General features: G+C 43.6%; 1 protein-coding gene across 3 annotated transcripts in view; it reads left to right on the forward strand.

The window, feature by feature from the left end:
- The window catches only part of EVC (EvC ciliary complex subunit 1), a 92,728-nt gene that overhangs the window by 53,999 nt on the left and 17,860 nt on the right, over positions 1-20,869 (forward strand). For 2 of the 3 annotated variants that reach the window (XM_030920472.1, XM_030920482.1), the window contains exon 12: positions 11,911-12,123. In XM_030920472.1, the coding sequence (XP_030776332.1) occupies positions 11,911-12,123 (213 nt within the window). Of the gene's footprint in view, positions 1-174; positions 297-11,910; positions 12,124-20,869 lie in introns of those variants that run through there. The other variant, XM_030920484.1, reaches the window with a different exon arrangement.

Raw genomic sequence — 20,869 nt, forward strand, 5'->3', positions numbered from 1 at the left:
GTTTTATGACCTGTCAGACCATGTGACAAAGAATGCAGACTTGAGTCTTTCCAGGGAGCAGACAGAATCCAGCATATTTTTTATTAGAAGGAGCCTAAGCTAATGGACTGTGTTGCTTTTACAAAGCTAACCCTTCTCTAATTTACAAATCCCACATATTTTGTGATTTGACAGTTGTGAACAATAAAGAAAAAGGTTTGTCCCAACCACTGCTGTAGAATAAGAGAGTCCAAGAATGAGAATCAACTTAAAAATCTGTCTCCTGGAAGAAAATTGGGATTCTCAGAGGCTGGAAAATGATGTCCATCATCCCCATTCATTGAAACTTTTTATTGTGCAATATAACACATATGAATAAATAAAGCATAATCTTACAAATCAGCAAATGATTATTAAACATTTACGAAACCATGTGGAGCAAGAAAGAGAATGTAGCTGGGACCCCAGAACACCCCCATGCCTCCTCCCCATCCTAACACCCTCCCCACTCCCAGGAGCCATCATCCAGCTGATAACAGAAATCAGATCCCTGGTTTGATTTACAGTTGTAAATCTCAAGGCACATCCCTGGACATTGTTGTGCAGCTTTGGCAGTTTTTGAACTTTATATAAATGGAATCGTACAGCATGTGCTTTGTCCCATTGGTCTTTCACTCAACTTTATATTTGAGAGATCCATCCATGTGGTTGTATGTGGCAGCAGTTCATTCTTCCTCATTGCTGTGGAGTGTTCTGTCATGTAAATACAATGCCATACATTTACCCATCCTACTAGTAATGGGCTTTGGAGTCTTCTTGTGTTAGCCTATTACACATTGGCTGATATGAACTTTCTTGTAGAAGCTGTGTGCACATATTTCTTTTGGATATACCAAAGAGTGGAATTATTGGATTAAAGAGTATGTGTAGCTTCAATTTTTATCCCATATAGTTGCTGATTAAGATTTTGAATTTATAGGTCGATTAGAGGAGAATTAATGTCTTTGCAATATCAAGTCTTCCAATCCAGGAACATGGATTGATACATTTATTTAGGTCATATTTAATTTAGTTTTTCTTAATATTGCTTTGTGGTTCCTACCATTAGGTATAATGTGTAATATAGTTGGTTTTTTTCTTTAATCATGTTAAGGAAGTTTCTTTCCATTCCTCATGCATAGAAATTAAATTTTGTAAAATACTTTTATCTTCCTCTACTGAGGTAATCAGTGTAATATTTTTCTCCTTTATTCTGTTAATTTGGCAAATTTCATTGATTTGGTAATGTTATTAAGTACATACAAATTTATAACTTTTTCATTTTTCCAGTGAATTAAACATTTTGGCATTAGGAAATGACCCCTTTGTGTCTAGTCATGTTTTGTTTTATTTTTCTTAAAGACTATTTTATCTGCTATTCATGTAGCAAAAAGTGACCCTGTGTTTACTAGGTGCTGGCTATTCATTTATTCATTCATTCACTCATTCATTCTTTAAAAAACATTTACCTGAGTAGCATCAAGGTCATGGGCACTGGACCCCAATTGTCAGAGCTGTGTGTAAACTTGTGCAACTTATTTAACTTCTCTTTTACATGTAAACAGGAAGCCTTGGTTTTCTTGTCTGTAAATTTCTTCCATCAGTTTGGGAAATTTCGTTATCTCTTCAAATACTGCTTCTACCCAGACTTTCCTTCCAACCCTTCAGAGACTCCAATTTGACATGTTGGACCTTCCCATTGTATCTTCTATGTCATTATCTTTTCCTCCATATTTTCCATCCTTTAGTTTCCCCTTGCTTTGTTCTGCTAGTTTCTTCTGATCTATTTTCCAGGGTGCTAATTCTCTCTTCAACTGTGCCTAAACTGCTATTAAACCTGTACATTGAGTTTTTAATATTGGACAATATTTTTCAATTCTAGAACTGCTAGTTGGCTCTTTTTAAACAAAGTAGTGTCACTCTTTATAATTTCCAGCTCCTTGCTTAAATGTTTAAGAGTGGCTTTTAACTTCATGAGCATAGTAACCATTGATACTTTAAAGACCATGTCTTGTAATTACATGCTGACTTGTAATTACTCTCTGAAATACCTGTGGGTTTGTTTCTGATGCCCATTGTTTGTGTAGATCTTTGATTATGTTATCTTATATCCTCATGTGTCTGTTTATATTTTGTGTACTATGTTTAAAATTTGCACATTTATTTGTAGAAATAGTTTCAGGTATACAATGATACTGTCAGATATCGCACCTCTAGTGGTCCAGGGTCACCTTAATTCAAAGTCGGCTTAGAATATCCTGGGCAATCTAAATAACTTGACTCCAGGTTACAGTCTGTATACCCAGTCTGGGCTGGTTCTCTTCCATTTCACTAATATTTCTCCAGTGTGCCTTTTTGGGTCCCAACCCTAAGTGTGGAATGGTTTACCAGGCCCCTACCCATAATGAATGATGAACCCAAACTTCTGTCTCCTGACGGCTTCAAGCTGTCAAAAGACCTGCTCAGCTGTTCAGTCATCTCCTCTGAATCCACCAACACTCCCCAGGTAAGAGCAGCCCAAAGGCTGAGTATTCCCCTCCAGATGTGTCTTCTCAGCCCTTGGCCCATGTACTCATCACAATCTTGTTAGCTCTTTGCAACTTTTATGAAGATTTAATAATTATTTTGTTCACCTGTCTTTTTCATTCACTCCCAGTGAAAGGATGGATCCAGGTTATCTGGTTAGCCATATCAGAAATCTAATCTCTGAATCTTTTAAAAGAATGTGGGTTCCATATGCCCTTGTCATGATCACTTTATTCTGACCAAAGTCAGGGTTGGCCATGAGCTTAAGAGTATGGCATTCATTAGGTTGATTTAACATTGATTTGAATGAAATTTAACTTATATTCATTGAGCACAGCAAGTATGACCTAGGGACATACACAATACTAAGTGTATGTGTGAGAATATGTTTATTTTCCTTTCAAAAAACCAATTATCCATGTAGCACACTGGCTAAGGGTATGAGTCCAAGAGTCCAAGGGCCAGGACCTACCATCTATAAACTGTGTTCCAGTTACTCATCTGCTCTGTGCCTCAGTTTCCTCGTTCATAAAATGATGATAATTATAATAGAATGCCTTGATTGAACTGTTGTATGGATTGAGTGATATTACACAAAAACAGTGTTCTTGACTCAAATTAGTAATTCTTAACAATTATATTTATTATCACCTGTCATTTTCTGGGGACTCTGCTAGGCCCTGCAAATGAAAAGGTGGTAAGAAGAAAACTCTGTGGTCTTGTCCATGAGAAGGACAATCATACAGCCAGTGCCTGCAAAGGGTAGTGAGTGCTGGAGGGGCAGCAGCAAAGGAGGGGCACCTCTTCTGGGGTCCATAAGACCACCAGGTTCAGTGGTTCACTAGGACAGCTCACAGACTCAGCCTATAGTTGTACCTATGGCTAGGACTTACTGCAGTGAAAGGATTCCAAGCAAAATCAGCAAAGGGAAAAGCTACAAGGGGTAAAATCCAGAGGAAACCAGTCACAAGTTTCCAGAATCCTCTCCCCATGGAGTCACACGGGATGCACTTAATTCACATGAGTTGCAGTAGTGTGTGTGAAATGTTGTCTTCCAGGGAAGCCATCCTGAGCTTAGAGTCCAGGGATTCTGTTGGAATCAGTCATACGGGCACACCTCTTTCCTGTCATGTATCAAGATTCCAGACTCCAGGAAGGAAAGCAGATGTTCAGCTAAGCCACGTTGCACCTAATGAGACCTTGTGGTCAGGGGGCGTTGCCAGAAAAGGAGACCTTGAATTAAGTTTTGGAACATGTGAGGAGAGTTCCTGGGTAGAGGGGGATGTGGGTGCTCTAGTTGTGTTGGGGCATGGCGTATTCAGGGACTGCCGGCACGTGCTTGGTTGGGGAGGATATGACATGTGGGTGCAGACCCTAGTGTGACAAAACCGCCATATTGGGGAGTTGTGGTCTTGGGGGATGACAGATAAACTGTGGCTTAGATACCCTGGTGGGCTAACCAAACAGCTGGTGGGAGCTCAGGGTCAGAAATGCCCATGTTAGTGGCCCAGGGAAGGTTCCAGAGAAGGGATTATTTTGGAGGAATTTTTCAGGGTGAAGAGTCCATTCTAGGTGTGAAAGTAATTGGAGATGGGGCAAAAGGAGTGGCTTTAAAAAGCTTCTGGGCCGGGCGTGGTGGCCCACACCTGTAATCCCAGCACTTTGAGAGGTCAAGGCAGGCAGATCACTTGAGCTCAGGAGTTCGAGAGTAGCCTGAGCAACATGGCAAAACCTCATCTCCACAAAAAATTATAAAAAATTAGCCAGGCATAGTGGCATATACTCCTATAGTCCCAGCCATTTGGGAGGCTGAGGTGAGAGGATCACCTGAGCCCAGGAAGTCGAGAGCGTGATCACACCCCTGAACTCCAGCCTGGGCGACAAAGGAAGATCCTGTCTCAAAACAAAACAAAACAAAAAACGTCTGCATAATGAAACATGCAATGAGATGCCATTTATGGGGTGAATGAACACACACACCAAAAGCCACCTTTATGAACATGATATGCAGGGAAAGTATAGACATGTAAACTGGAGAGAGGGTCACTGTGTTCATGGGGATGGCTGTCTGAGGCTGAGAGGGTGGGGAAAAGAATTGCAGGGAACCATAAAGAATTCCAACTTAACCTGTAAGCTTCCATGTTTTTTGTTTGTTTGTTTGTTTGTTTGTTTGTTTGTTTTGAGATGGAGTCTCTCTCTGTCACCCAAATTGGAGCGCAGTGACACAATCTCAGCTCACTGCAACCTCCGCCTCCCGGGTTCAAGTGATTCTCCTGCCTCAGCCTCCCAAGTAGCTGGGATTACAGACCTGTACCACCATGCCCGGCTAATTTTTGTATTTTTTTTTTTTTTTTTTTTTTTTGTCTTTTAACCGTGCCCCTATTTTTTATTTTTTATTTTTTTTTATTTTTTATTTTTATTTTTTGTTTTTTGTGTTTTTGTTTGTTTGTTTGTTTGTTTTTATTATACTTTAAATTCTAGGGTACATGTGCATAACGTGCAGGTTTGTTACATATGTATACTTATGCCATGTTGGTGTGCTGCACCCATCAACTCGTCAGCACCCATCAATTCATCATTTATATCATGTATAACTCCCCAAGGCAATCCCTCCCTCCTCCCCCCTCCCCATGATAGGCCCCAGTGTGTGATGTTCCCCTTCCCGAGTCCAAGTGATCTCATTGTTCAGTTCCCACCTATGAGTGAGACCATACGGTGTTTGGTTTTCTGTTCTTGTGATAGTTTGCTAAGAATGATGGTTTCCAGCTGCATCCATGTCCCTACAAAGCACGCAAACTCATCCTTTTTTATGGCTGCATAGTGTTCCATGGTGCATATGTGCCACATTTTCTTAATCCAGTCTGTCTCAGATGGACATTTGGGTTGATTCCAAGTCTTTGCTATTGTGAATAGTGCCGCAATAAACATACGTGTGCATGTGTCTTTGTAGTAGAATAATTTATAATCCTTTGGGTATATACCCAGTAGTGGGATGGCTGGGTCATATGGTACATCTAGTTCTAGATCCTTGAGGAATTGCCATACTGTTTTCCATAATGGTTGAACTAGTTTACAATCCCACCAACAGTGTAAAAGTGTTCCTATTTCTCCACATCCTCTCCAACAACTGTTGTTTCCTGACTTCTTAATGATTGCCATTCTAACTGGTGTGAGATGGTATCTCATTGTGGTTTTGATTTGCATTTCTCTGATGGTGAGTGATGATGAGCATTTTTTCATGTGTCTGTTGGCTGTATGAATGGCTTCTTTTGAGAAATGTCTGTTCATATCCTTTGCCCACTTTTTGATGGGGTTGTTTGTTTTTTTCTTGTATATTTGTTTGAGTTCTTTGTAGATTCTGGATATTAGCCCTTTGTCAGATGAGTAGGTTGCAAAAATTTTCTCCCATTCTGTAGGTTGCCTGTTCACTCTGATGGTAGTTTCTTTTGATGTGCAAAAGCTCTTTCGTTTAATTAGATCCCATTTGTCAATTTTGGCTTTTGCTGCCGTTGCTTTTGGTGTTTTAGACATGAAGTCCTTACCCATGCCTATGTCCTGAATGGTACTACCCAGATTTTCTTCTAGGGTTTTTATGGTATTAGGTCTAACATTTAAGTCTCTAATCCATCTTGAATTAATCTTTGTATAAGGGGTAAGGAAAGGATCCAGTTTCAGCTTTCTACTTATGGCTAGCCAATTTTCCCAGCACCATTTATGAAATAGGGAATCCTTTCCCCATTTCTTGTTTCTCTCAGGTTTGTCAAAGATCAGATGGCTGTAGATGTGCGGTATTATTTCTGAGGACTCTGTTCTGTTCCATTGGTCTATATCTCTGTTTTGGTACCAGTACCATGCTGTTTTGGTTACTGTAGCCTTGTAGTATAGTTTGAAGTCAGGTAGCGTGACGCCTCCAGCTTTGTCCTTTTGACTTAGGATTGTCTTGGCAATGCAGGCTCTTTTTTGGTTCCATATGAACTTTAAAGCAGTGTTTTCCAATTCTGTGAAGAAACTCATTGGTAGCTTGATGAGGATGGCATTGAATCTATAAATAACCTTGGGCAGTATGGCCATTTTCACGATATTGATTCTTCCTATCCATGAGCATGGTATGTTCTTCCATTTGTTTGTGTCCTCTTTTATTTCACTGAGCAGTGGTTTGTAGTTTTCCTTGAAGAGGTCCTTTACATCCCTTGTAAGCTGGATTCCTAGGTATTTTATTCTCTTTGAAGCAATTGTGAATGGAAGTTCATTCCTGATTTGGCTCTCTGCTTGTCTGTTACTGGTGTATAAGAATGCTTGTGATTTTTGCACATTAATTTTGTATCCTGAGACTTTGCTGAAGTTGCTTATCAGCTTAAGGAGATTTTGGGCTGAGACAATGGGGTTTTCTAAATATACAATCATGTCATCTGCAAACAGGGACAATTTGACTTCTTCTTTTCCTAACTGAATACCCTTGATTTCTTTCTCTTGCCTGATTGCCCTAGCCAGAACTTCCAACACTATGTTGAATAGGAGTGGTGAGAGAGGGCATCCCTGTCTTGTACCAGTTTTCAAAGGGAATTTTTCCAGTTTTTGCCCATTCAGTATGATATTAGCTGTGGGTTTGTCATAAATAGCTCTTATTATTTTGAGGTACGTTCCATCAATACCGAATTTATTGAGCATTTTTAGCATGAAGGGCTGTTGAATTTTGTCAAAAGCCTTTTCTGCATCTATTGAGATAATCATGTGGTTCTTGTCTTTGGTTCTGTTTATATGCTGGATTACGTTTATTGATTTGCGAATGTTGAACCAGCCTTGCATCCCAGGGATGAAGCCCACTTGATCATGGTGGATAAGCTTTTTGATGTGCTGCTGAATCCGGTTTGCCAGTATTTTATTGAGAATTTTTGCATCGATGTTCATCAGGGATATTGGTCTAAAATTCTCTTTTTTTGTTGTGTCTCTGCCAGGCTTTGGTATCAGGATGATGTTGGCCTCATAAAATGAGTTAGGGAGGATTCCCTCTTTTTCTATTGATTGGAATAGTTTAAGAAGGAATGGTACCAGCTCCTCCTTGTACCTCTGGTAGAATTCAGCTGTGAATCCATCTGGTCCTGGACTTTTTTTGGTGGGTAGGCTATTAATTGTTGCCTCAATTTCAGAGCCTGCTATTGGTCTATTCAGGGATTCAACTTCTTCCTGGTTTAGCCTTGGGAGAGTGTAAGTGTCCAGGAAATTATCCATTTCTTCTAGATTTTCTAGTTGATTTGCGTAGAGGCGTTTATAGTATTCTCTGATGGTTGTTTGTATTTCTGTGGGGTCAGTGGTGATATCCCCTTTATCATTTTTTATTGCGTCTATTTGATTCCTCTCTCTTTTCTTCTTTATTAGTCTTGCTAGCGGTCTGTCAATTTTGTTGATCTTTTCAAAAAACCAACTCCTGGATTCATTGATTTTTTTGGAGGGTTTTTTGTGTCTCTATCTCCTTCAGTTCTGCTCTGATCTTAGTTATTTCTTGCCTTCTGCTAGCTTTTGAATGTGTTTGCTCTTGCCTCTCTAGTTCTTTTCATTGTGATGTTAGAGTGTCAATTTTAGATCTTTCCTGCTTTCTCTTGTGGGCATTTAGTGCTATAAATTTCCCTCTACACACTGCTTTAAATGTGTCCCAGAGATTCTGGTATGTTGTATCTTTGTTCTCATTGGTTTCAAAGAACATCTTTATTTCCGCTTTCATTTCGTTATGTACCCAGTAGTCATTCAGGAGCAGGTTGTTCAGTTTCCATGTAGTTGAGCGGTTTTGATTGAGTTTCTTAGTCCTGAGTTCTAGTTTGATTGCACTGTGGTCTGAGAGACAGTTTGTTATAATTTCTGTTCTTTTACATTTGCTGAGGAGTGCTTTACTTCCAATTATGTGGTCAATTTTGGAATAAGTGCGATGTGGTGCTGAGAAGAATGTATATTCTGTTGATTTGGGGTGGAGAGTTCTATAGATGTCTATTAGGTCCGCTTGGTGCAGAGATGAGTTCAGTTCCTGGATATCCTTGTTAACTTTCTGTCTCGTTGATCTGTCTAATGTTGACAGTGGAGTGTTGAAGTCTCCCATTATTATTGTATGGGAGTCTAAGTCTCTTTGTAAGTCTCTAAGGACTTGCTTTATGAATCTGGGTGCTCCTGTATTGGGTGCATATATATTTAGGAGAGTTAGCTCTTCCTGTTGAATTGATCCCTTTACCATTATGTAATGGCCTTCTTTGTCTCTTTTGATCTTTGATGGTTTAAAGTCTGTTTTATCAGAGACTAGGATTGCAACCCCTGCTTTTTTTTGTTCTCCATTTGCTTGGTAGATCTTCCTCCATCCCTTTATTTTGAGCCTATGTATGTCTCTGCATGTGAGATGGGTCTCCTGAATACAGCAGACTGATGGGTCTTGACTCTTTATCCAGTTTGCCAGTCTGTGTCTTTTAATTGGAGCATTTAGTCCATTAACATTTAAGGTTAATATTGTTAAGTGTGAACTTGATCCAGCCATTATGATATTAACTGGTTATTTTGCTCGTTAGTTGATGCAGTTTCTTCCTAGCCTCGATGGTCTTTACATTTTGGCATGTTTTTGCAATGGCTGGTACCGGTTGTTCCTTTCCATGTTTAGGGCTTCCTTCGGGGTCTCTTGTAAGGCAGGCCTGGTGGTGACAAAATCTCTAAGCATTTGCTTATCTGTAAAGGATTTTATTTCTCCTTCACTTATGAAACTTAGTTTGGCTGGATATGAAATTCTGAGTTTAAAGTTCTTTTCTTTAAGAACGTTGAATATTGGCCCCCACTCTCTTCTGGCTTGTAGAGTTTCTGCCGAGAGATCTGCTCTTAGTCTGATGGGCTTCCCTTTGTGGGTAACCCGACCTTTCTCTCTGGCTGCCCTTAAGATTTTTTCCTTCATTTCAACTTTGGTGAATCTGGCAATTATGTGTCTTGGAGTTGCTCTTCTGGAGGAGTATCTTTGTGGCGTTCTCTGTATTTCCTGAATTTGAATGTTGGCCTGCCCTACTAGGTTGGGGAAGTTCTCCTGGATGATATCCTGAAGAGTGTTTTCCAACTTGGTTCCATTTTCCCCCTCACTTTCAGGCACCCCAATCAGACGTAGATTTGGTCTTTTTACGTAATCCCATACTTCTTGCAGGCTTTGTTCATTTCTTTTTCTTCTTTTTTCTTTTGGTTTCTCTTCTCGCTTCATTTCATTCATTTGATCTTCAATTGCTGATACTCTTTCTTCCAGTTGATTGAGTCGGTTACTGAAGCTTGTGGATTTGTCACATATTTCTCGTGTCATGGTTTTCATCTCTGTCATTTCGTTTATGATCTTCTCTGCATTAATTAGTCTAGCTGTCAATTTTTCCACTCTTTTTCCAAGATTTTTAGTTTCTTTGCGCTGGGTACGTAATTCCTCCTTTAGCTCTGAGAAGTTTGATGGACTGAAGCCTTCTTCTCTCATCTCGTCAAAGTCATTCTCTGACCAGCTTTGATCCGTTGCTGGCGATGGGCTGCGCTCCTTTGCAGGGGGAGATGCGCTCTTATTTTTTGAATTTCCAGCTTTTCTGCCCTGCTTCTTCCCCATCTTTGTGGTTTTATCTGTCTCTGGTCTTTGATGATGGTGACGTACTGATGGGGTTTTGGTATAGGTGTCCTTCCTGTTTGATAGTTTTCCTTCTGACAGTCAGGACCCTCAGCTGTAGGTCTGTTGGAGATTGCTTGAGGTCCACTCCAGACCCTGTTTGCCTGGGTATCAGCAGCAGAGGTTGCCAAAGATAGAATATTGCTGAACAGCGAGTGTACCTGTCTGATTCTTCCTTTGGAAGTTTCCTCTCAGGGGTGTACTCCACCCTGTGAGGTGTGGGGTGTCAGACTGCCCCTAGTGGGGGATGTCTCCCAGCTAGGCTACTCAGGGGTCAGGGACCCACCTGAGCAGGCAGTCTGTCCGTTCTCAGATCTCAACCTCCGCGTTGGGAGATCCATGGCTCTCCCCAAAGCTGTCATACAGAGTCGTTCGCGTCTGCACCGGCCCCCGCTGCTTCCCCTGTTGGTCTTCAGCTGTGCGCTGTCCCCAGAGGTGGAGTCTACAGAGACAGGCAGGCTTCCTTGAGCTGCTGTGAGCTCCACCCAGTTCGAGCTTCCCAGCGGCTTTGTTTACCTACTTAAGCCTCAGCAATGGCGGGCGCCCCTCCCCCAGCCTCGCTGCTGCCTTGCGGATAGATCGCCGCAGACTGCTGTGTTAGCAGTGAGGGAGGCTCCGTGGGAATTTTTGTATTTTTTAGTAGAGACAGGATTTCACTGTGTTGGCCAGGCTGGTCTTCAACTCCCAACCTCAGATGATCTACCCGCCTCAGCCTCCCAAAGTGTTGGGATTACAGGCGTGAGCCACCACGCCCAGCTACCTGTAAGGTTCCATGTTTTAAATGAAAAAAAAAAAAAAAAGATGTGAGTGGCGGATTCACAGGTGTTTAATATTATTATTATGGTGTGGGTTTGTTTTTCATAGTTTTTAGAAAGATGTCAGGGTGGGGGAGGTGGGATGAAGGCAACAGAATGATGAGACAAGAAGCAGGACAACTGGGGCCATCTCTGAGCTGCCCGGAAGCCCTGCTGGGTGATCCTGAGTGTGAGGGGAACAGAGGTCTTCCACATTATTTGAGCCAGGAGGACTCATGATAAGACGTGAAGTTTATGAAAATAACTCACTTAAGCATGGAGGGTGGAGGGGAAGACAGACTAGTGGGGATTGTGAAAATAATCTAGCCAGTGACCCAGGGGAGGCCCAAATGATGGTTTTGAGGAGATGCCAGAGATGAAGAGCTCACTGGGGGAGGAGAGCAGGCGTGAAGCTTGGCAAGGAGAGCAGGTATGAAGCTTGGCGAGGAGAACAGGTGTGAAGCTTGGCTGAGTGGAGCTTGAGAGTGGGTGCATCTCAAGGCTATGCGTGTGTGTGTGTAAGAGTGTGTCACTGTGCAGGTATATATGAGTGTATGTGTGCATGTGTGCACTTGTCTATGCATGGATGTATGTAGGAGTGTGTGCAGGGCTCAAATGTGTGAAAGCATGCATGTGTTCGTGTGTGTGTGCGCATGTGCATGTGTGTATATGTGCCTGTGTCTGCATGCATATGTGTATGAGTACATGTGCATGTGTCTGTGTGTACAAGTGTGTGTGCATGTGGGGGAGTATACTTGTATATGTGTCTATGCATGCTTGCATATGTGTGACTTGAGAGTTCCTGTCTGTAGGTCTCCTTGTGTCTTGTGGGTGGCTTGTGGAGGAGAGGCAAAGAGCAGCTCAGACCCCACATAGGGTCCTGCCATGACCTGTATCCTCATCTGTGGTTCTCGGCTTCAGGAGCTGTACTGCAGCACCATGGACACTTTCCAGAAGTTCGTGGACGCCCTGTTCCTTCAGACGCTCCCTGGCATGACTGGCCTCCCCCCAGAAGAATGTGACTACTTGAGGCAGGAAGTCCAGGAGAATGCTGCCTGGCAGCTGGGGAAGTCAGATCGCTTCCGGAGGCAGCAGTGGAAACTCTTCCAGGAGCTCCAAGAGCAAGACCAGCAGGTGCGGGCATTTGGGACCCCAGGGGCTGGGGTCTGCATTTTAGAAACACGTGAAGAGGCCGGGCGTGGTGGCTCAAGCCTGTAATCCCAGCACTTTGGGAGGCCGAGACGGGTGGATCACAAGGTCAGGAGATCGAGACCATCCTGGCTAATACGGTGAAACCCCGTCTCTACTAAAAATACAAAAAACTAGCCGGGTGAGGTGGCGGGCGCCTGTAGTCCCAGCTACTTGGGAGGCTGAGGCAGGAGAATGGTGTAAACCCGGGGGGCGGAGCTTGCAGTGAGCTGAGATCTGGCCACTGCACTCCAGCCTGGGCAACAGAGCGAGACTCTGTCTCAAAAAAAAAAAGAAACACGTGAAGAAGCGTGAGAGATCTCACATCCTGAACACCCACTAGTGCCTATTGTAGGTGCTCTACAGAGATGACTCTTGCCTCCCTTTCACAATGGCCCACCACGGGGGCGGGATGAGAGAGCAGAGCCATCATCTCCCTCAGCAGGAAGTCGGAGATCATACCTTAAGTTAATCGATCAAGAAGAGCAGCAAAGCTTGTTCTTTAGAACGAGAGAAATAAATAACCAAATGGCAGGAAGGAAAGCGGTTCACAGGGAGTGGGCTCGGTGGCGGTGGGGCAGTGGCACACACGGGACTCCTGTTTTTCAGTGAGAGTCTGATTATGAAGATCATGGATTTATGCTGAGACAGAATCGTTACTCCCAAAGATATCTACGCTGTGTTCCCTTACATGGCAAAAAGCAGGTGCGGTTGAGTGAAGGATTTTGAGGTAGGGGTGCTGGTAAGCCCAGCATAATTGCAAGGGTTCTTACAGGAGACAGGCAGAAGGGTGGGAGTCAGAGAAGGAGGGTTGATGTCCTAAGAGGTCAGAATGTTGTGACTGTAAGCCTAGGAACTCTGGCTGTTTCTAGAAGCTGGAAAGGTCAAGGAGCACATTCTCCCCTACAGCCTCCAAAAAAGAGCGTAGCCCTGCTGACACCTTGATTTTAACCCATTAAGACCCATTTCAGCCTCCTAGGCTCAAAACTGTAAGGTAATAGATTTGTGTTGTTTTCAGCCACAGCTTGTAGCAATGTGGGACAGCAGCAATGGGAAACTAATAATACAGATTGATTTTTTTTTTTTTTGGAGATGGAGTCTTGCTCTGTCACCCAGACTGGAGTGCAATGGTGCGATCTCAGCTCACTGCAACCTCCGCCTCCCAGATTCAAGCGATTCTCCTGCCTCAGCCTCCCGAGTAGCTAGGATAACAGGCATGTGCCACCACACCTGGCTCATTTTTGTATTTTCAGTAAGATGGGGTTTCACCATGGTGGCCAGGGTGGTCCCAAACTCCTGAACTCAAGTGATCTGCCTGCTTCGGTCTCCAAAAGTGCTGGGATTACAGGCGTGAGCCACTGCGCCCGGCCTGCACTGATTTTATCTTTAAAAAATTAAAAACTGTTAAATGAAAGAAGGCATTTCCAAATTCAGCATCCACCAAGACTGCCCACAAGTCCTTTCTCCCTTGCCTTCGGCCCCATAGAGACTGTGAAACTAACATCCTCTATGTTCATATCCCTCGCAACTAGCCATGGCTGAGTGACACTGCTCTGGCCTTTGAAACAAGGCAAAGGGCTTCTGTTTCCTGATACCAAAGCTGGTTTTGCTTGAAGCAGCCCCCTTCTTCAGTGTCCCATTCTTCCTTCCTAGAATGCACGGGAGGCCTGGAGGTGTATCAGCCTTTCTCTGCCCTAGAGGCAGCCTATGTGAGCCTGGTGGGCTCCAGTGGTTGGAACAGTCTCAGACAGCCCCAAGCCCCTGGCGGTGCTGTTAAGCCACTGCTGTAGACCTGAACCGCCAGCCCCTACATGCTTATTGTCAGAAACAAGCCCTGTTTCTTTAAGTTGGGTTTGCAATTAGTTACAAAAGATCAGTTTGACTGACGCATCCATCTAAAAGACGTTTCCTAAAACAATTCCTTGGGGCAATAGAAAGTACAAAGTAGATAGAGGAAAGCATTGTGCAAACGCATGACCAGTCACAGCTGTGGGGACAGGCACAGGGCCTAGTTGCCTGCCCGAATGAATTCTTAGACCTCCTTCTAGTTCATTCAGTCCTCTGTCAGTAGCATCTGGTTGCCCTGTCATAGGTGACTTGTCTGTCTCCTGCATTTGGCTGAGTTCCTTGAGGATGGCAACCCTGATTTTCATCTTTACACTGCCTATTCAAAGCCCAGTGGCTGCAATATGGCAAATGTTCAGGAAAACTTGTTGCATTTCCAGCAACAATAATGCAGCTTTGGAAATGATGACAGTGTCGCCTTTGCCCTGTATTCTTCTAAGGGATCTAAATGAAGCTGAATTCATCCAATTCATTCCAAATCCTGGGCTGCAGACCAATTCATTTACAGTCTCTGGGGAGGGAGCAGGACCTGAGCCTCGGTGTCTTAGAAACCAAGTAAGCCTAATGGGCCTCTGAAGTGGACCCACTAAATGAGTGTAAGGACCTTTTAGAGACCATTGTGGTTTTGCAGCCAGACCTGTAACCTCAGAAGCCTAAGACATGGGTTTGAGCCAGAGCAGGCACGTTAACGGGCTATGTGACTTTAGCCAGTGAGCTGACCTCTTGCAACTCTGTGATTTTACACAGCTTGCTAAAAATACCTCAGAACTCCAGCTTCTGTGTGAAAACTAAGGGTCACAATATCCAAATGATTGCATGGAGATAATGCAAGTTAAGACCTTTTGTACAGTATCTATTGACTCATTTAAAAGACTTTTTGCACAGTATCTATTGACTCGTTTAATGGCATTGACAGTGAAGGAATCCAGAATTTCATTTCTGACAAAACACCTATGATTCATCTAAAACTCTCTGGTTATGAGTCTTAAGTTATTTTAGGCAAATAGTAGACTATGCACAGCTCTGTTTGTAATGTTTTATTTGTTTACTTTGTGAGCATATGATTGTGAATTTTTCTTGGCATGTGGGGAAGGTTTCTGGCTGAGTTTTGCATGCAGGAAGCAAGCAGGAGAGTTAATTACCTCATCAACTGATTACATAAGTATGACCCAAGACTGTTTTCTCAAGGTCTCTATGTCATAGTTAACTTACTGATTACTTAATTGCCTTAAATTAACACATGATAGCTGGGCATGGTGGCTCACGCCTGTAATCCCAGCACTTTGGGAGGCCGAGGCGGGCGGATCACGAGGTCAGGAGATCGAGACCATCCTGGCTAACACGGTGAAACCCCGTCTCTACTAAAAATACAAAAATTAACCAAGCGTGGTGGCTGTAGTCCCAGCTACTTGGGAGGCTGAGGCAGGAGAATGGTATAAACCCAGGAGGCGGAGCTTGCAGTGAGCCGAGATGGCGCCACTGCACTCCAGCCTGGGCGACAGAGTGGGACTCCATCTCAAAATAAATAAAATAAAATAAAATAATTAATTAATTAACACATGATAATTAGAGATCTACCTGCCATATTTCCTCATTGATGAAAAAAAGGAGAAATGAGCTCTCTGTGGTTCAGATGAATATTAGTCATGAGAAGAACAGCACCAATGAAGCTATTCATGGAAAATCAAAAACATCAACTGCAAATTGCCTTTCCCACATTGTTTTCTATCCAAAAAGACAGTTGATTGTTTCATATCCCATTGCTCAGGGAAGTAGTTAAAAATTATGGAATTTGTGAATTACACTGTTGGAACAGGTTGTAGAACGGTGTTTCTCAATATTTAATCTTCTCTAATGCAGATGTCTGGGCTTCTCCCAGTCCCCTTGCGGTAGGCGGCTATAATGGCCCCCCAAGGAGACCCACATCCTAATCCCTAAAACCCGTGAATATGTCTGGTTACAAGGCAAAAAGGACTTTGCAAATGTGATTAAGCAAAGGATCATGAGATGGGGATATTCTCCCTATGATCTGGCTGGGCCCCATGTCATCACAAGGGTCCTTATAAGTGAAAAAGGAGCATCAGTGCCAGTGTGAGGCAGTGAGGAAGACTGCAGCTGTTGCTGGACTTGAAGATGGAGGAAGGGGCTGTGAGCCTGGGAATGCAGATGCCCTCTAGGAACTGGAAAAGGCAAGAAAATGGATTCTGCCCCAGACCCCTGGGGAGGAGTGCAGACCTGCTGACCCTCATTTCAGGCTTCTGATCTCCAGAAGTGTAAGGTAATAAGTATTGTTTTAAGCCACCAAATTTGTAATAATTTGTCATAGCAGCCACAGGAAACTAACACACCAGTGGATAGGAGTGGGGCAGGGAATGTGGCAGTTGGTACACTCCTTAGCATAAACAGTAAAGAACACCAGTGCTAGAGGCAGTCTGTCTGAGTTTGAATCCTGGCTCCCCACCTCACTCTCCTCTCCCTCTCTCGCCGCACCCCACTCCAGGTGGTTTTCATCATTTCATCACCAAGTCTGCTCTCCTCTGTGCGGAGCTTTCAGGCCTCCTCTTACTGGACTCAGTGGTGCTGTTTGGCCAAGTTGGTATCTTCCCTCCTCCTTGAAACACCCATATGACTCTCTTGCTTCTCCTCCCAGCTCACTTCTTTCTCTTTGTTAGTCTCCTTTGCTGGTCCCTTCCCAGCTCCTAATTTCTGAACACTGGAGAGCCCTGGGGTGCAGTATCCAATCCTCTTCTTTATCTACATGCACTGTCTCAGTGATCCCATCCAGTCACACACCATCTGTATTAGTTTTCTAATGCTGTGTAACAAGTAACCCCCAAACTAGAAGCTTAAAACAACTTGCACTTACTGTCTCACAATTTCTGTGGGTCAGGGGTCCAGGCACAATTTAACTGGGCCCTTTGTTCAGGGCCTCTCACAAGGCAACATCCAATCCCTGGGCTGGGGCTGGAGTCTCATCTGAAGGCTTGACTGGAGAAGAGTCACTTCCGTGCTCACTCACATGGCTCTTGTCAGGTTTCAGTTCCTCAGGGGTCATTGGACTGAGAGCCAACAGCTTCCAAATTTATACCCTCAGCTCAGGATTGTTCCTGAACTCAGATCTACATGAAGTCTCCATTTAGATGATTGATAGATCTGAGAAATTCGTGTGTCAAAAAGAGCTGTTGCTCTTCCTGCCAACCTGCCTTACCCAAAGCCTTCCTCCATTTTTCTACTAAATTGGAGCAAAAACCTTGGGGTCATCCTTGACTCCTCTTTCTTTCACACCCTACATTGGTTAACAAGAAATCCCATTGGTTTTGCCTGCAGTCTAATCCTGAATGTGACCACTATTCAGCACCTCCCCTCTTAGCACCCTAGTCAAAACCACTCTGGTCTGGGTTACTGCAATAGCTGACCAACTGCTCTACCTCCATTCTCAACCCCCAGTCAAAGTGATACTTTTATCACAAGCTTGTCCAACCCACAGGCTGCATGCATCCCAGGATGGCTTTGAATGCGCCCAACAGAAATTCGTAAACTTTCTTAAAACATCATGAGATTTTTTTGCATTTGTTTTAGCTCATGAGCTTTCATTCATGTTAGTGCATTCTATGTGTGGCCCAAGTCAGTACTTCTTCCAATGTGGCCCAGGGAAGTCAAAAGATTGGACACACCTGTTTTAAGACATCCTATATGCCACTAATTTTTAGGATACACATTTAAAAATATTTTAACACCCCTGAAGTCAAGATACATTTTAATTTAATTGGCAGTGACTTTTCTCTGTTAGTGATACCGGAAATAATTGGGCATCTTACAGTCGTCAGCACAATAGATTTGATAGGGAACAGTAAGTCACATCATGTTGCTTCTCTGCAGAACCCCCACAGCATAAAAACCACAGACCTCACCACACTCCGCAAAGCCCACCATGTCAGGCCCTGGCTGCCCTCTGACTGCACCGGCATGCTCCCCGCAGCCCCACTGGTTCCTTGCACTCCTCTGGCTCCTGCTGGAGCCAAACTCCTGCCTCACCCCACCCTGCTACGGGTCTTTGCTCCATGTCACCTTCACAGCGAGGCCTACCCTGACCATGCTGTTTAAAACTGCAATGCCCCCCTCACCCCCAGCACTCCAGTATTACCCTCAGGAGTTGATTTTAGAGCCCACCCCACCTAAAAACCCTCCCTGTTTCCAGGAGGACACTACCAAATTTTCAGCACATACTAGGCATCAATCAATAGCTCTTTCCCTTTCTCCCCATAATACATGAGAGTTTGAAAAAAAGAGTAAAACTTACCCGAGGCCACAAAATGACCTGGTAGCAATGACCAGCACTCTAGCCCAAGGAAGCACCTCTTCTGAATGTCCGCATTTACAAACCTGCATTTGATAATGCTGAAGAGGTTTGTGTGACAACTGCAGGCACCATCTGGTCCAGAGATCTTGACCTTATCGATCATCGTCAAATCCTGTTGCTAGTTTTAGTTACATTCTCAAAACACACAGCAAAGACCCGTATCTACTTTAGTGGCAATGCAAACTCACCTTTCAAAGAGTCAAGACTGGTCAGGCGTGGTGGCTCACATCTATAATCCCAGCACTTTGCGAGGCCAAGGCGGGTAGATTGCCTGAGGTTGAGAGTTCAAGACCAGCCTGGCCAACACAACGAAACCCCATCTCTACTAAAAATACAAAAATTAGCCAGGTGTGGTGGTGCATGCCTGTAATCCCAGCTACTCTGGAGGCTGAGGCAGGAGAGTCTCTTGAACTCGGGAAGCGGAGGTTGCAGTAAGCTGAAATTGCGCCATCTCACTCCAGCCTGGGCGACAGAGTGAGACTCCCATCTCAAAAAAAAAAAAAAAAAAAAAAAAAAAAAAAAAAAAAAAAAAAAAAGACTGTGCAGAATTTTCTAGAATGTTCTGGTTTCCCTAGCAGTCTGACAGATTATTGTAAACTCCTCACAAGAGGAGTCAGAGATGGGATTTAATGAAATGTTCCAGATAGCACAGTGTCGTTTTGTGAGAGTTTAGCACAAGTGTTATGAATCACAGCATCCACCAGAACTGAAGTCTAGGCTGCTGGTGCTTCTGTCCAGGCCTCTGTGTTCAATCTGCATGCCAAATGCAGTGTGCGCCATCTCCAGGCTGCCAGAGGTAGAGCCTTTTAAAAAGCCATGGAAAAGGGAAGGACTCTCACCTTAAGGATGGAGTCCTTGGTTGTAGCATGGTCTTGCTGAGTTAGGTGCATCTCCTGGTGATGTGAGATCGTCAGGGAGGAGCATGGTGGATTTAGAAAATATTTGAACTTTGTAGACAGAAAGATGTAGATTTCAGTTCCTGCCCCACTGTTTATTAGCTGTGGGACCTTGGACCTCGTTAGAATGTGCTTGTAGTGTATGTTCTTTTAAAAGCAGAGGAGATTAATAGCCCTAAAAGCAAGATACTAGGAAACAAAACAATACATTGAAAAAGTACACTTTATGAATGAAAATTATAGTAATGAGGCCAGGAGTGGTAGCTCACGCCTGTAATCTTAGCACTTTGGGAGGCCGAGGTGAATGGATCACCTGAGGTCAGGAGCTCAAGACCAGCCTGTCCAACATGGTGAAACCCTGTCTCTACTAAAAATACAAAAATTAGCCGGGCATGGTGCCAGGCACCTGTATCCCAGCTACTCCAGAGGCGGAGGCAGGAGAATTGCTTGAACTCAGGAGGCGGAGGTTGCAGTGAGCTGAGATCTCACAGGAGATCACTCAGCCTGGGCGACAGTGAGACTCCGTCTCAAAGACAAAAGAACATTATAGTAATGAAAACAGAAATCTAATTGGATTAGTTAACAGAATAGCAGATTAAATGGTGGCTAAAGAAACAGTGTGTGAACTAGAAGATAAATGTGAGAAGGTGGTCCCAGAAGACAGCTTAGAGATCTAAAGAGACAGAAAATATGGAAGAAGAGACATGGATAATAGGATGACAAAATCCTATAGAAGTAGAACGTATCTAATTCTGTAGAAATAAAATAGGCAATTTTTAAAACAGTGAGAACAGAGGGAGTGAGGGAAATAACAAATCATACCGGGCAAAGGAACATTGATGATTCAAACAATGAACTGAAGAGTTTAGACATGAAGAGTTTAGATGAAGAATTTAGAAAACAGCACAGAACCACAATAATGGAGAGCAGTATCCCAGAAGGCAGAGAGAACACTGGAATCCTCTTTCTCCTTCTAGTCTGGAGGAGGGCAGAAGCATTAACTTTATATTTACAAATTAAATAGACAACTTAAAACCTGAAGAGTAATCACATGGGAGAGTAAAGAACAGCGCCTCCCATCCAGGAGCCAGCCCGTTACTCACAACGGGGCCTGGGTGTTCTCCTATTGAACAACGAACCACTGGGCATCAACAAGATGAGGCTCCTCTGTTACATGAAAGACGGAGCCAAAAATGAGGCCAACCTGTCACCATACCTGAACACAGACCAAACATGGACATCGTCCAACTCCCCACCCCTGACATGCCCAGACACCCCGTCCTGGCTGAGCCAAGCCTGGCTTCATTAAACTCTCCCCAGATCACCTCCCACAGCCCACACCTGGGCCTTTCTAACCCTTCTACACATTCTCCCTCGCTGCATCAAGTGATAACCCAATCTGTTCAGCCGCAGGGGAGCTCTGATGGTCTTTGCAGTGCATTGACAGAGTAAAATAACAAAGCAGAATATATGACTTTCAAGGGAGAGAAAAAAGTATCCCAGAATGCAGGTTAGAGACCTAAAAGATGGTGAATCCAATAAAAGAGAAAATAAGTGGGGAAGAATGCACTTTTCATAATACCTAGGAAAC

This window comes from Rhinopithecus roxellana, chromosome 2, assembly GCF_007565055.1.
Source record: "Rhinopithecus roxellana isolate Shanxi Qingling chromosome 2, ASM756505v1, whole genome shotgun sequence".
NCBI lineage: Eukaryota > Metazoa > Chordata > Mammalia > Primates > Cercopithecidae > Rhinopithecus > Rhinopithecus roxellana.